Source organism: Equus asinus, chromosome 11 (assembly GCF_041296235.1).
Source record: "Equus asinus isolate D_3611 breed Donkey chromosome 11, EquAss-T2T_v2, whole genome shotgun sequence".
Lineage (NCBI taxonomy): Eukaryota > Metazoa > Chordata > Mammalia > Perissodactyla > Equidae > Equus > Equus asinus.
The window spans coordinates 31,996,132-32,011,697 of NC_091800.1; the positions used below are offsets into that span (position 1 = coordinate 31,996,132).

The window sequence follows — 15,566 nt, forward strand, 5'->3', positions numbered from 1 at the left end:
GCTGAGTGAAAAAAAAAATGTCACATACTACAAGATTCCATTAATATAACATTCTTAAAATGACAAAATTATAGTAGTGGAGATAGATTAGTCGTTGTCCCAGGTTAAGCAGGGGGTAGAGGTGGGAGAGAAGTAAGTATGGCTACAAAAGGGCAACATGAGGGATCCTTATGGTGAGAGAACTGTTCAGCATCTGGACTGTGTCGATGTCAGCATCCTGGCTGTGATACTGTACTATAGGTTTGCAGGATGTTATCATTGGAGGGAAATGGGTAAAGGGTACACAGGATCTCTCTCTCTATTATTTCAAACAACTGTACATGAATCTACAATTATCTCAAAATAAAATAACACAAAAAGTAAGATTTCCCACCAGAAAGAATATAGACTTCACACATACTCCAAATGCATTCTCTTTATTTCAGAGGGACAATCTCAAAGCAGTGCCCTTTGGGAAAGGCATCTCTCATCATCATGTACATTAAGATCAACCATTACTCTCAGCAAAGTACAAAAATACACGCATCAGTGACTTCCGTACAATAAATACATAATCATGCACCCCACAATAAAAGGCACGGAAAACTGGTCACTTAGTAGTCATAAAAATTACTAGCTACATTAACAAAGCCACCCAAATTATCTGTATAAGGAACTGTAACAATATATTCCAAAGGTGAAAACACATAAAACATCTTTAAAATAGTATGCAATAAATATCTCAATTCTTGTATACATTTAAAAAATTATGCCATTGTAAACAGCATGTAAACAAACAAAACTCACGTTTTCTTACCATTATTAAAAGTAATTAGAGCCAAAGTTATAACCTCTGCTCTGTCAGGTATATCTCACTGGCAAGTGTGCTAAGCAGTTAAAAGTTTCACTCTTTTCTGCAGCAAACAGAGCCCACTGTGTAATAAATAGACAGACATGATCTGCATCTTTCAGATATAAGTTCTAAAAGACTACCAAAATGTAGTAAATTCTTAACTATAAATAATATGGCAAAACCTAAATTAAAACTATCTTTTGCAATGTAAGAGACAAAAGTAACTATACTCTTATGTTTTTAACATGATGATAAACAGGAGGCAAATAATTACTGATTCTCTTTATTGAAAGATAAAATCAATGTGCTAAATATAAGGGTAACATGTCCAGCCTTCTGAGCCTCCTTCCTTTGTGGACCTTTTACAACGTCGAACAAGAGTAAAGTTGTATCGAACTAAGAATTTCCTTTTGCTAGAGAACATAGAAATGGTCGGTATTTATACTGATGGGAAACGTTGACTTCCAAATATGCCTACCAAAATGTGAATATACATACAAGTAAGGTTTTTTCCATACTTACAGACAATAAAGATAAAGACAGTTTTTTCCTTCTCATAAAGGAACCCTGTTCCCTAACCATCAATAAATATTCAGAGAGTTAATTTTTCATACCTCAAATATGTTTGTTTTGTTTCATCTCTATATCACTGCAGTGTGGCACATAAATACTAGCAGTATATTTATTATATGCTTAGATAAGAATGCTACCAGTTAAATATTACTCCCTACTCCCCATTAAAAATAACTGAGGTGGAAACATCAACCCATAACTGCAAATGGAGCCTTTGAAGTATACTGGAAAGCATGACTTTACAACTCGTCCCCTCTACTGTGGGTTTACAATGCACACCTCATATATTTTGGTGTATGTGTTATTAATGAGGATATGCATTCGTAAAATAGACTTGAAATTTAACTCACATTCTTCAAATCTATTAGTCGCTTGGATCACACATAGCACCTACGGTTGTGGAAATGGGGTTCTACAGGATTGATGAAAGATGTACTTGACAAGTGATAGTCAAAGATTATTTGTGGCTGATCTGAAAATACAAAAAATCGTGGACATAAAAATGAGATTAATTCTTTATGATAGAGAATTTGGTTAGTTTTTTGGGTGGAAGGAGACCACTTCTGTGAAATAACCTGAGAAACACCTGGTTTAAAAAATGTCCTCCCAATTTTGTAAACAGACTGTAGGAAAATAATTAGCAAAACAAATTGAACTATAACAGATAAGAGTTATACTTTATTTGCATCCCCAGCATCTCATCAAATGCCAAGGATAGAGCAGGTAGAAAAATATCCATCAATTGAGTGAAGGGAGAGTGTATTTAACTACATGCATTTTTTACCACTATTTAATTTTAGAAATTATTAAGTTTTAAAGAGCATTTTGTGATCATCTTTATCATAATTTGGGGACATGGTAGAAAGGTTTTATAGAATCACAAAAGAAAAATAGATTCTGTTTTTAATCTTTATGTTCTGGAAGGAGTGATAACAGTAGCAAACAAGCCTTCCTACATTTACATCATAAAACATGCAATCATCATTAACTACAAATGACCTGAAATCACACAAATTCAGTCTATATCTCTGGCTGAATATTACTTTTAAGAAACTTTCACCTTCACTATTGTGTTTTATTCTTTCTCAAGTCATTATTTTGTGTAAGTAATCAGTGTATGTGTTTATGTGGATGGTATACACTGAAGGTCTGCAAAAGAGAAGGATAATCTTTAGGGCATATTTGTGAATTACAAATAAAAATTTGGTAGTTACGTGAAAATTCTGTAAGCCTCCTTTTAGACACAAGAATTCAGGTTTGGCAAATATTTCTCATAAGCAGCTAACAGATGATCATCCTTCACAAAGCAGCTGCTCTTCTCTGTTGTTGATCTTCTGTTGGTTTGCCCAGAGCTCATGCATGCTCACCTGCTCATGAATACACACACTCCTCATGTGGACTCTCAGTGAAGTCTAAGCTTTTATTTGTCAAAGTATAAAAATATAGAGAAATTTTGGTTTTATATTACCTTCATTCATTCAAAAACATTTATTAAAGTCCTATTATGTGCTAACTAAACATTAAGACTACAAAGACAGAGAAATTCAGTGGGGGGAGAGAGTAATAGATATAGATATACACACATATACATATTAAATTATGATGTTATTTTAACAGAAGAAATTTCAAAATACTATGGAGCAGGGATGAAATACTTAAGTGTGCCTGGGGAAGTCAGGTAGAGCTTCACAGAAAGTTAAATTTGAACTGGGTCTTGAATGAGTTGAACTACACCATGTGATTATGCCAAGGTACTGAATTGTTAGTAGTTCCAAATTTCTGGATTACAAAAGGTCTCTAGAGGAAATGGTGAGTGAAGATGCTAAAAAAGGCAGGAGGAGGCAAGGTCATAGAGATCCTCATCCATCATCCTAAGGAGTTAGGTTGCTATGCTATAAAGAAGGAGAGCCTATTGAAGAATTTTTAGCGAAGGCATGACAAAGTAAATTTGTGCTTTAGAAAGACCACTCTGTCAGTGATGTGGAAGACGGACTAGAGGTGGGAGAGAATGAAGGTAGGAAAACTAGTTGCTGAAAAACTATGGCGAAAGCACAGGGGAGAAAAATAGTGAAGGTCTCTACTGATAAAGGCCTGAATTAAGGCAATGGAATTAATTGCTTTACTGCAACTAACTAGAAATAAAACCTAAAATGCCAATTTTTGAGATGGACAAAAAATGAAATACATATGCAACTGCATACATACAAAAAAGACTATGATATATAGAATGCTTTTGCTTACACAATCCAAAACAAGATTAGGATTAAGAATTTGTTTTGTTCCATATTTTAGTTTATGAATTTCTTGGGAGAAGAACATAATCACAGAATGTTGCTATGAAACCTGCGTCATCTCTCAAAAGCTTTCTGAAAGCTTTTCAAGTAAAAGGAGGGGAGGAAAAGAAAGAACTGCTCAAATTTGCAATTCTTCTATCCTGACCGTTATGTATATTAAAAAATTGCTGCACAATTGAAATCTGTAAACAGGCAGGTTCTAATTAAAATTATAATTAATTTTAATTAGGCTAAGGTCATCTGTATGTATATCAGGTCATGGTGGGAAGCAAATTCCCAGAAAAATGATTTCTTCCAGTCACTGCATCAAACCATTCTGGAATCATCATTTAGACATGTGCCATCATGAAAACTAAGTTGTGTCAGTAAGACAAAATATCATGCAAGTGAATTCTAATTCAGTCTTTCCCCTTGTCTTACGCAGCTTACATCCTTTTATAATTCCAACATTTTTAGGGGAAGGGGAGGCAACAGAAGCTCCAAGTTATCGTATTATGCTATAATAAATACCAGATTTAGCAAAGAAATCTTTAAGTCAAAGATCAGCTACTGACTGAATCTAAATGTCAGGTAAAAATAAAGTCAATATTCCTTTATTCCCATCTATATTTAATGATTTTAACTAGGTTATTCTAATTTATTTCCCTTAATTGTACCCAGATTTCCATTATGGCAATAATTAAGACAATCTCTAGTTGACTTTCTTTACAGGAAGTTTGAAGGTACTTTGCATGAAGGGAGTACCATTCCACAGCCAGGGAATGTAGTCAGTAATCCATGCTTTGGATCGAAGAGCAAAGAAACCATTCAGAATTCACTTAGTGTAGAGAGTAATTGATGTCACAGGGTAAAACAAGGTAAGAGAGTCTCATATTCTATTTTTTTAACCACTGATTTAAGGAGACATTTTTAATCTAAGCAAAGATGTGAAGGTCTTAATTTTAAAAAAAATTCAGTGCTATATAATGTTGACTGGGATAAGTTTAGAAAAATAAAATTACTCTAAAATTCTGAAGATTTTAGAAGTGAGTTTTTAGTCTATCTTAAAATGAATAATATGAACCTGTAGTACAAAGATGAAAATACCCATAACCTACTCTAGTACAGATAGTACTAATGTAACTTCACTCTCATTTTTAAAATGAACTTCAAGGGACATTAATTTGGACTTTCAATTTTTCCCTATAAAGCAAAGCCTTTCTTTATATCTAAAAATGACCATGGGAAAGAAGTGGGAAATTTAGGTATAATTCACACTTACATAGGTTCTTTGTAAAAGAAAAATTACCAAGTACTTATAATTGATGATAATGTGTGCCATTTCTAATTGGGAAAACTGAGGCACCAAAAGATATAGCTCGTAGAAAGGACAGAGTGAGCTAGCGCCAAAGTTAGTTATGGAACCCAATAAACCTAAACCATATTCCATCTCCAGAATCATAGAATTCAGCTATTTGTAGTATTGTAAATTTTAATAAATTTTTGTTGTTTCAAATAAAGGAAAATTGCTAACAAAGTTCAAGGCTTAGTAAGTTCATGAAAATCTCTTTAGTCTGCATGGTGTGGTCTTATCTACATTTACCATAGTTCGTCTATAGGAACTAGCTAAGCCCTTCTGATGAGCTCTCACTATACAAACCACTCAGTTGAGAAAGCACAGACACTTGCCTCATGTAATAAACACAAACAGTTAGGTCATCCAACTACCTGCTTAACTGATTTCTAAATTTCAACAGTAGAATGGGCTTCCTAAAATGACCAGATTTTTGGATAAGATACAGATACAGTTTCAGACCTCACCAGTGTGACATTTTTTAATTTTTTTGGTATTGTGCCTATCATACATCTCACACATGTTTTGCATTTCTATAATAGAAGGTGAAAGATACCTATGTGCAAAGTATTCATTTCTAAATTACCAACTCAAGCTCCTTTTCCCTTTAATTTCCATACAATGTTTCTCATGCATATTTTTTCCTGCCTTCAATAATTGCTGTTGTGACAGTAAAATCAATATAAAACTCTATGTCTGGGGGCTGGCCCCGTGGCCGAGTGGTTAAGTTCGTGCGCTCCGCTGCAGGCGGCCCAGTGTTTCGTTGGTTTGGATCCTGGGCGCGGACATGGCACTGCTCATCAAACCACGCTGGGGCGGCGTCCCACATGCCACAACTAGAAGGACCCACAACAAAGAGTGTACAGCTATGTACCGGGGGGCTTTGGGGAGAAAAAGGAAAAAAAAAAAAAAAAAAACCTCTAAAACAAAAAACAAAAAACAAAAAACTCTATGTCTGTAAAATTACAGTAAACTAATTCTTAATTCCTACTATAGTTTTTAAATAGTTCACAATTCATCTACTGCTTATACTACAAAACAATAAAACAGTCAATTTGAGGCTTGTTAAAGTGATTTCTTTGGTATACAATACAGCCTCATGTTACGTCAGAGTGGTTTTTTTCCCTCCTCAAAAACATGTGATTTTATTCTGTGTGGTATGTTGTCCCATTATGTTGTAAATTTTCAGTTTTTTAAACAGTTTAATAGCGAATATTTTTAAGCAGAAATAATTCAAAACTCAATGAAAATCCCATTGATTTAACTGACAGAAACAAACAGACAAACCATCATCCATCATGGTTACCATGAGTCAAGAAGCCCAGAGTCAAATGCAAAGGTGTTCACAATACACACACGCTGGGATCCCAGAGCCCGCCCCTGGAGGGATGTCGTATTTTGGGGGTTCACGATTCTTAAAGTTCGTTTGAACGTCATATTAGCAGCATAACCACTGAGATCTCTTTTACAACAAAAATTGAAAATTTACCATGGAAAAGAAGTTCTGACTTGAAGATAAAATATATATTGGCAAAATAGAGCACAACGAATCCTTTGGCTACATTAAATTCTTAATGTTGATGATTTCATTTTGGCTTTATGCCTTTTTCCATATTTATTTTAAACATTAAAATTATTTTTTAACAAAGTCCCTACTCCTTTTCAGTTTCTATGATGGTAAAGAATACAATTTTTTACAAGGGAAAAAACTGGGCATCTGTTTGACAGAAATGAGTGCTTCAAGTATGTAAGTAAATCATTAACAGAGCTATTACACTCTAAGCAACAGCAGTAACGAAGGAAAGAGCTAGAAGATGCATTTTGTATAAAGATTAAATTTCACAACATAATAAATAAATGCACTGATTTATACAACTTGTGAAAAGCTTCTACTGATGATTGTAAGTAATACTGTCTATTACTGATTTTGCTGTTATCAGCCCTGCCTCACATAGAAATTTAAAGGTAAAATTCTTGCCCCCAAAGCCACAAAATACACAAGACTGGTTTGTTATTAAATATCCTGGCTGCCAAAAGTCCTGCAAACAAAAATACACCTTGGCAGTTTGAACAACCAGCATGATAATTATTTTGGTATAAAAAGATAAGAAAAATTTTAATATGAAAATTAATAAACCCAGTAAAAGGAGAAACTTGTTGTATAAATAGACATTTTAACATAAAGGTGAGACTTTTATCTCACTTACGAGGAAGAAAAAAATTCGATACAACTTACTTGAAGATTTGAAAATAATTATCACATTTTCCCAGCTCTAGATAAATATATTACTCCAATTTATTAGTCATCTTCAATATACAATATATAGCTCACAAAACTGGGAATGTTACAATACGAAAACCTTTCACAGCACTAGTTACCAGTTACCAGAACTGTAAGAAATCTTTAGCTACATATCAGCTTAATACTTAGACTACAGAAATAGATATGGCTAAGCTGTGGTAAACGTAGTGCAATCAAACAGTAAGAACCACAAAATATATTCTTTTTCCTTTTTAGCTTGTATATCTAACTGCATTATCCAACTTCAATGGTAGTATCGATTGAGTACGAAACTTATTTTAATGTATTTTAAAAGTAACCCTAAGTTCTCTGAGGTTTGGTTAATTTATTCTTGAAATGCAGTTCCTATGAAATACTCAGACTATTTATAAATTCCTATACAATGAATAACTTGTAGCTAAAATGAAGTATTTTATGTGGCGTTTTCTAACTTTTAAATAGTGGCTTGGTTTCTATTTTTCCAACTAAAACTTGGAAGTGCATAAAAAAATTCAGAGGATATAAATATATGTAAATAGAATATCTTAGTTACATACAAGGAATTAATCTGCTCACCTATATTAGTAACATGGGTTTTTCTGAAACATCGTTACTGAGTTTAACGCAGTCTCAGTTACTCTGTTAAACTTCTTTTCCTGAAAATAACAGAAGGAAGTATACAAATAGGTACAGTCCAGCTGTCTTTTATCTCTCTGTTCTCCATAGTGATACACCTTTATAGCTTTTTCTTCTAACAGAAATATCCCTAAACAAAACTTGGAGAAAATAATAAAGAGAAAATAGTAACGAAGATTAAAAAATTAATGCTTTGCATGTTATAAAAACCAATAGTCATTGCCTTTGTAAAGTTCTGGTTGTTTCTTTAGGAAGGCATCCTATTGCAAAGGCAACATTATTTCTCTGACACAGAGACCGTTATACAAAAGTCACTGTGGAGATGTCATGGCAGAGACGAACAAGTCCCAGGCCCCGTGGCACTTGGCGTAGGGCAGTGAGAGGAGAGAGAGAGGCGTGGCAGCCAAGCCCAGTGGGAACCGTTTGGGGAGGCTATTCCATTGACCAATAGTATTTGAGAAATCTTCACTTCTCACGCTTTTCAGCTGATTTAAAGAATTCGGTGCTTTGAAACTGCCACTTGTATCATCAATCTCTAAACCCACTGTTTTATTCAACTTGCATCTGAGAAATGCAAGATAAGTCCATTTTGGGGGGAGGCAGCAGGAGAGATCCTAGATGTCAGGGTTGAGAGATGCAATGTTTTTATAGCTTAATGAAAAGCTATATCTGTAAAGAATTCATATCTGTATAAGTGAAAGTCCATTATGTTGTCAGCCCAGTCAGAGATAATAGATAATTTATGTTAAAAACGATATATAGAGGCTTCCACTATAATTTTCTAAGTCACAGCTTTGCATGAATATTTCCTTCCTCAATTCCTGTTAAAAACAACTTCCTTGAAGATTAAGGCGGTGCCCACTTTATTCATGAAAATCAGCTAAAGAATCTCTAGGCAGTCATGTTTTGGTAAATTATATCAATATACAAAAATTATTAAGTGAAGGATTATTGACAATAAGTCATTGGGAAAGATCTTATTACAGAATTAAGTAATTTTTATTTTGAGGATCAGGAATATGATGTATTATTTTTCAGGCACTATTTTAATGAATTATTAACTATCTGAAAATCAAGATAAGTTAGCGTAATAAGAAAAACATTTAGTCTAGCAAAACGTGCCCTCTTTCAGGGCTTTGACGACACATTCACTTTACTTGTAATCATTTCAGTTCTTTTTTCTTTTTTGCATGCCTAATGATTCATGTAATGCGTGTGCACTGCCGTGTGTTCTCAAGCATGAACTATGTCAACAGGATAATCTACTGATAAGATGTAAGAGAAAGTGAAAATGTACAAGTGGTAGGAGACTGACCCGGTCTTACCTCAGTACATACTCTTCTGAAATGTTCCTTGTGACTTAAGTTGTGAACAAATGAGAATGCCACATGAGCAGCAAACTGAGCAAATGGAGATATTTGTGACGTAGACGTGGGATGAAGGGTTGGAGAAAGGCCAGCTGTGCTGGTCAGCCAATCTCCTGTATTCCACCTTAGCTACTAAAACATAACAACCGGGAAGGTAGGGCTCATCTGGAACCAGAAATAGGAATAATGATTGAGAAGGAAGCTCAGTTGGAGTGATAAATGAGTTTCAGCTCATTTCTGGGATTAGCTGGAGAATGGATAGGAAACAATGGATTGGGCAGTGAGCTATTCTGAGGACCTTTTGAAGACCTCAGATTCCTAATATCTAGGAGGGATAAAACAAATCTAGGCCAGTGCTAATAACTTGAATCCTGTTAAAAGGAAAATTTTGATTCAGTAGGTCTTGAGGAGATCTGCATTTCTATAAACTCCCAGGTGATACAGATGCTGCTGGTCCATGGACCACAACAATGATCTAGACCAGTGCTATCCAGTAGAACTTTTGCAATGATGGAAATGTTCAATATCTGTACTGTCCACTGTGGTTACTGAGCACTTGAAATGTGGCTAATAATTGAGAAATTAAATTTCTAATTTAATTTATATTTAAATAGCCCCATGTGGCTAGTGGCTACAATATTGGACAGCACAGATCTAGACATTCACGGGTCACCTCTTCTCAGCCAGAGGAATATATATATATGATATCAACATATATCATGGCCTCCAAATTATCTAATCCATAAATTCATTTAGATTAGCACATTTCCTTTTATAAAATGCAAATCTGTGAAATTAGTTTCTTTAAATTGTTTTATTCCTAACACTTCACTAGATGACCCACAACGGGTGCTAAGGTGGGGAGATGAAAGGAGTAATTTTGTAGTGGGAAAGTTGAGGAAAGGGTAGCACACAGCAGTGAGAATGTGAGCAACCACCACTGTATTGGGCATGTGGGAAAACAGGAAGCCAGGAAGCGGAAACGGAACTCAGAAAGGGAGGTGGAAAGACACCGAAGAGAAAAATTGAGTACTCTGAAATTTTACTTAGGCCTGACTGTGTTCCTTTCCTTCTTGAAAAGCAAGTTCTTCCTCAGGAAAATGAGAGTGAAAGGAAGTGGATGTTGGCTGTGATTCCCCTCCCGAATTACCAAGGAGAGGGAGAGCCTAGTGGGGAGGAAAGGTGAGACCTGGCTATGAGGAGCAGGCTTGAGCTTCTCAGCTCAGCTTGTGTGAAGCAAGGCACACAGTCCCCACGGGCACTCCCCAGAGCTGTGATCAGATCCATGCAGAAGCTCTTCCCTTTTCTGTAACCCCATCTGCTATAAGAAGCTGGCTCCTCTGTGATGCTGACAGGGCCCTAAGGAGACTCTGAGGGCTCTGTCCTGGCAAACCTGGTAAGTGAAGTCATTTGGGTCCCACACAGCCATGCTAGACAAAGTGTACAGGAAAAACTGCTCTCATTTAACAAAAAAAAGATATCAAAATTGCCATTTTAAAGGATTTGCCTCATCCAAAAGCCACTTGCAGGAAAATTCTAGCTAAGGATTCCATTAAGTGAGGTTTTACAGCATACAAAAAGATGTTACCTGAGAGTGAAAGATCAACATCAAACAAAAAAAAATTCAATCATTTACATCTTAGTCTTAAATTCTAAACACATAATAGCTTGAGAATCTTTTCTATTGCCAAAGGGGTATTTTGGGAGAGTAAAAACCAATAAAGATTTTTACATTAATTCATTCTTCTCTAGAGCTCCTCGCCTCCTTGCCCCACCCTTTCCTTTGTTGGTGGAGCTGGACGGGGGCTGTGATCTGAGAAGAGCTCCGAGAATCTGGCACCTCATATTCTGATTTCACAGAGAAGTGCCCAGAAGAGCAGGACGCCCTGCAGGGTGGGGACTACAAAAGGAACTGGAAATGAAGACTTTTGATTTCATAGGTGTGGGTAACATTAAAATGAAGTGAGTAGCTCTGTACTCTTTTAAGCTACTTGATATGATTCCCTTTGGAAAATCTCCATTTATTCACAACTTAGGTAAACCCTTGGTCAGGAACCCATCAGGTTCATTTATTTTTAAGATATCTAAGTTTTGTGATGATACTAGTAGTTAAATAACCAAGTTATAAATGAGAATAAAGTGTCAAATATTTGAACTCTTTTGATATAATCATATGTCTGACAAGAGTTCATTTTAAATGCTTTCCCATCAATATTTCTCTTTAAGCATTCGGCAAATAATTGTTTAGAAAATATCAATGAGAGTATATTTCAAGACTACATGTACATAAGTGTGAATATACATATAAATGTGTATTTGTGTATATACACATATGCGTATATGTATATAGGTGTGTGTGTATATCTATTGAGCACCTACCTAGAAGGCTACTTTATGAAAATTGTCACCACTAGGTCAGTACCCTGTTTATGTCTCTTATAGAGAAGATTTTTCAACATTATAGCTAATATTTTTGGTATATAATGTCTAAAGAAAGCTTATTTAAGGATATTTTTGTGACTTTTTGATATGTATGCCTTTGGCTTTCAAAGATTTGATCATTGTAATGTTGACTCCTAATGAGCTATGCTGAAGTACAGCGGTTTAGAAAAAGAAAAATAGTATCTACCCGATAGGATATAAATAAGTGAGATAATAATAATAATGTAAAGCCCTTAAGAAAAATTTTAAATCTCTTTTGTTGGGAAGTTCATGTCAGGAGTCACTTTAGCTCATGGGTGGCCCAGTCAGTACACAGTTCCCAGCTAAGATCCGGGGGAAATTCCTGGATGTCAACAGTCTACTATATTACAAATGCAAACAAAGTATTAAATAATTATTAAATTGAAGTGAAAAATAGGAACAAAATGTGGGAATTTTGGTTTGGAAAGCTAGAATAAGTTTTGTTAGGCAAAAGAACATGTAATTTTATGAAAATATCCAGAGAATTTTCTTAATGTGCACACCTACTGTTTATGATAGGCTGACATAAAATTGGCTTGCATAAGATGTATATCATTTGTTGATTATGGCACAGACACATGTTCACAAATTCTAAGATACAGAATATTTATGCAAAATTCCACATCAAAGAATAGAAAAGTGCCTTTAGCCAACAAAAAGGTACTTAGGTAGTAATAAATTAAACTCCATTAAAATTGACACTAAAGCTAAGTGTTACAATATTAGATGTGACATGCAAGAGAAAGAAAGACAATTCAGGCAGAAACATCGTGCATTAAGATTTGCATTCATTCATAGTATTTGAGGGGTTTGAACCATATTCTTTGACCACTGAGTGCTAGGAATCTGAGGTGATACCAATATAACATTCAAAATATAACTTAATTTACATCCTAGTCTCCTAACCAATAATTTAAGGAAGAAGCCAATGCTTCCAGTAACAAAACCTAAGAAGTGTGAGCCACATATTGTTATGCAGTTGCATGGTAAGAACATTCCATCTGACAAATTTAAGGAAAGTAAACATCTTGCAATTCCACCTTTTAGACCATGCAATTGTCTCAGATTCCCCCTTCCTTCTTACTAATATAAGCATATTTGAACATGTCATATTATCTGCACAATAAGAAAATGGCTTCATGGAATGTATTTTTTTGGCACAAAATATTTTCTATGATCTGAAATCAAAATTTTCACCCAAAGCAAAATATCGAGCCATAGAGGTGCTTCAGTGGTGCTTACTCAGCTAGGGAGAAAACTAAAAGACTAGCCAATTGCTTCAAGAACTTTGTATTAAGTAGCGATTACTTCCCTTGCAAGGAATAGCACCAGTATGATTACACCTCAGCCTGGGGAGTGCTTCTTCCGAGCTCTTTAATTCCCTGGAGAATTCGCTTCACATGACCCACTTTCGGTATCCCCAGGTCCTAAAAAAAGAATAAAAGGTAGAAAGAGAGAAAGCAAAAAGAAAGAAGACAAAGAAATTTATTGCCAAGAGAATTAAATATTTAACTAGCAAATAACATAATTAACAATCAGTTCATTTATTTTAGTTTATATTCAATGATTCAGGAAGTGAAAGCTAGAAAAATAAGATTATAAAATAAAAATAACCTGACATTGAAAAATTACCAACCAGTGAAACATCACATGCTACACAAATTCTTAAATGTAACAGTCTCATAAATTACATACAATGGCAGTTCTTCAAGAGTCAAAATGAATTTCTTCTTTTTCTTTTTCTTCCTTTTTTTTAAACACAGGTCCTTTTGGGATCTCTGAGAAAAGTGATGTGTGACACCAGGGCATCCACAATTAGTCCTAAGGCAACTATACATTTCCTTGCTAAAATGTTAAATTTAAAAGTAAGGCTTAATCTTAACGGAAGATATCTGTGCCCACTGCCTAAATTTAGAACGTAACTGTATTTACAGTTGCATTTAGAGTCTTTGATTTGAGTGGAATATTTAAATGTTCTTTATACTTTGTAACGTATAAGTGTAAAAATTACTGAAACTTAAGTATCTGTGGGTTGATGCTTTTCCTCAAAACACTTTTGGTTCCTTTCCCTCAGAACTCTTCTTGTTTCTTAAGAACTATCTTCCTATAAAGAACCAAGAATTCAATATTTAACTTTCAGATATGGATGGTGACTTCAGAGGGTGCAGCCCATAGCAAGTACCTGGCAAATAAATACTCTTTGCAGGAATGAATGAAACACATCCAAGAAAGCCAGATATTCACTATCTGAAAAACTAGGAGAAAGGGTTAAGCCCAAACACCAGGGCTTCAAGTGTGATAAACATAATCGGTTTGCTTATATGTGAAGTTAAATCACTTCTTTACAAAACAGAGTTTGAAATATGTGAAAATTACTTAAAAGATGACTTCCAAAGTAGCACAGAAAACAGGATTATAAGGTACCACAAGATTATTTACTTGAGAAGATAAAGATTCAAAATATCTACCCTGTTTTGTAAATTAAGAGCATTATTTATTTCTAAACTTTTAAATGAGATAGATTAGACTCTTTTGTCTACACACACATACACAAATCCATGCTCTCTCTCTCCCATATACTTTATGAACTCTTTGAATTTTATAGCAGCAAGGCTACTGATGATCTTGAATCCTTCTGGAAACTACTCTTTGAAACATAGCCAGTGCTATCTTCAAACTTGAGATAATTTCAGAGAAACATTTTCATAATATTTAACTGAGCCAGAAAAATATTTTCTCATATGATACCAGACCATCCACAATCACTCTTAAGGCGACTATGTATTTCCTGAGTGTGTGCTAAAATAGCAAACTTAACAAGGCCACATCCTCCAGGAAGTCACCAGTGCCTGCCACCTACGTTTGAAATGTAAATACATGTACTGCTGCATTTAGATTCTTTGATTTGAGTGGAATATTTAAATATTCTTTTTATTTTGTGATAACATGGTTATCTGGTCAAGAAATATATTTAATATTAAATTTTTTATTTTAGACCATATGCACATTATATTCTCAAGAATAAAAACTCCTTTGAGAGAGGCAGACTCTACTTAGAATTAGTATTTTGGTGTAATGAGATGAATGTTTTCCATGGAATTACACTAACTTCTTAGCTATATTTTCTTTAGTTTGAGTTCAATACTTTTACATCTTCTAAGAGTTAGGCTGTGATAAAGTGATGCCATGACATTTGTTATCTCTTTCTTAAATATGTCTTAATCATATTCTTTATCATTGGTTTTTTCTTTCTTTGGAGGAATAGGCCTAGTTTTGCAGAAGGATGCTTTGTAGATATTCAGTTATCCCTGTGGCCACACAACTTTCCAAATTGAAAAAATGAAAAATAAACAAAAAACACTCTGTGTTTACCACTTTCTTTGGCATCCCTCACTTTCTCCTACTGTCTTCCAAGAAGGAAAAGAATGCAATCAGTTTATTTGTCTATGAGAGCACATTACTGCACATTTTCCCTTTCCCAGCTTTAGACTGTCACACTGCTCTCTCTAGTTGTTTTAGCGAAAAGGAAGTTACACCTGAGCCAAGACTGAGCAGGAGTCAGCCAGGTGTTGGGGAGGGGGAGAAGCAAACCATAGAAGGGTACACCCCTAAGGTGAGAAAGACTTTAGCATTTTTAAGCAAATGACATAAGGCCAGGGTGGATAGGGTATAGCCCAGCGAGGGGCCAGTGATTCCACTGCAGTTGAATAAATAGGCAGAACTTTGTAGGCCTCACGAAGATGTGAGTCTTTATTCTAATTGAAATGGGAAGACACTGAAAGGTGTT

The 15,566-nt window shown here is 34.9% G+C and overlaps 1 protein-coding gene across 8 annotated transcripts in view; it reads right to left on the minus strand.

The window, feature by feature from the left end:
- Positions 1-400: 400 nt before the first annotated feature.
- Positions 401-15,566, minus strand: part of DGKH (diacylglycerol kinase eta) — a 182,818-nt gene continuing 167,652 nt past the window's right edge. For all 8 annotated transcript variants that reach the window (XM_070480850.1, XM_070480851.1, XM_070480847.1 and 5 more), the window contains one exon: positions 401-13,206. In XM_070480850.1, coding sequence (XP_070336951.1) covers positions 13,117-13,206 — 90 coding nt within the window. In that variant the 3' untranslated portion in view covers positions 401-13,116. The remainder of the gene's footprint in view (positions 13,207-15,566) is intronic.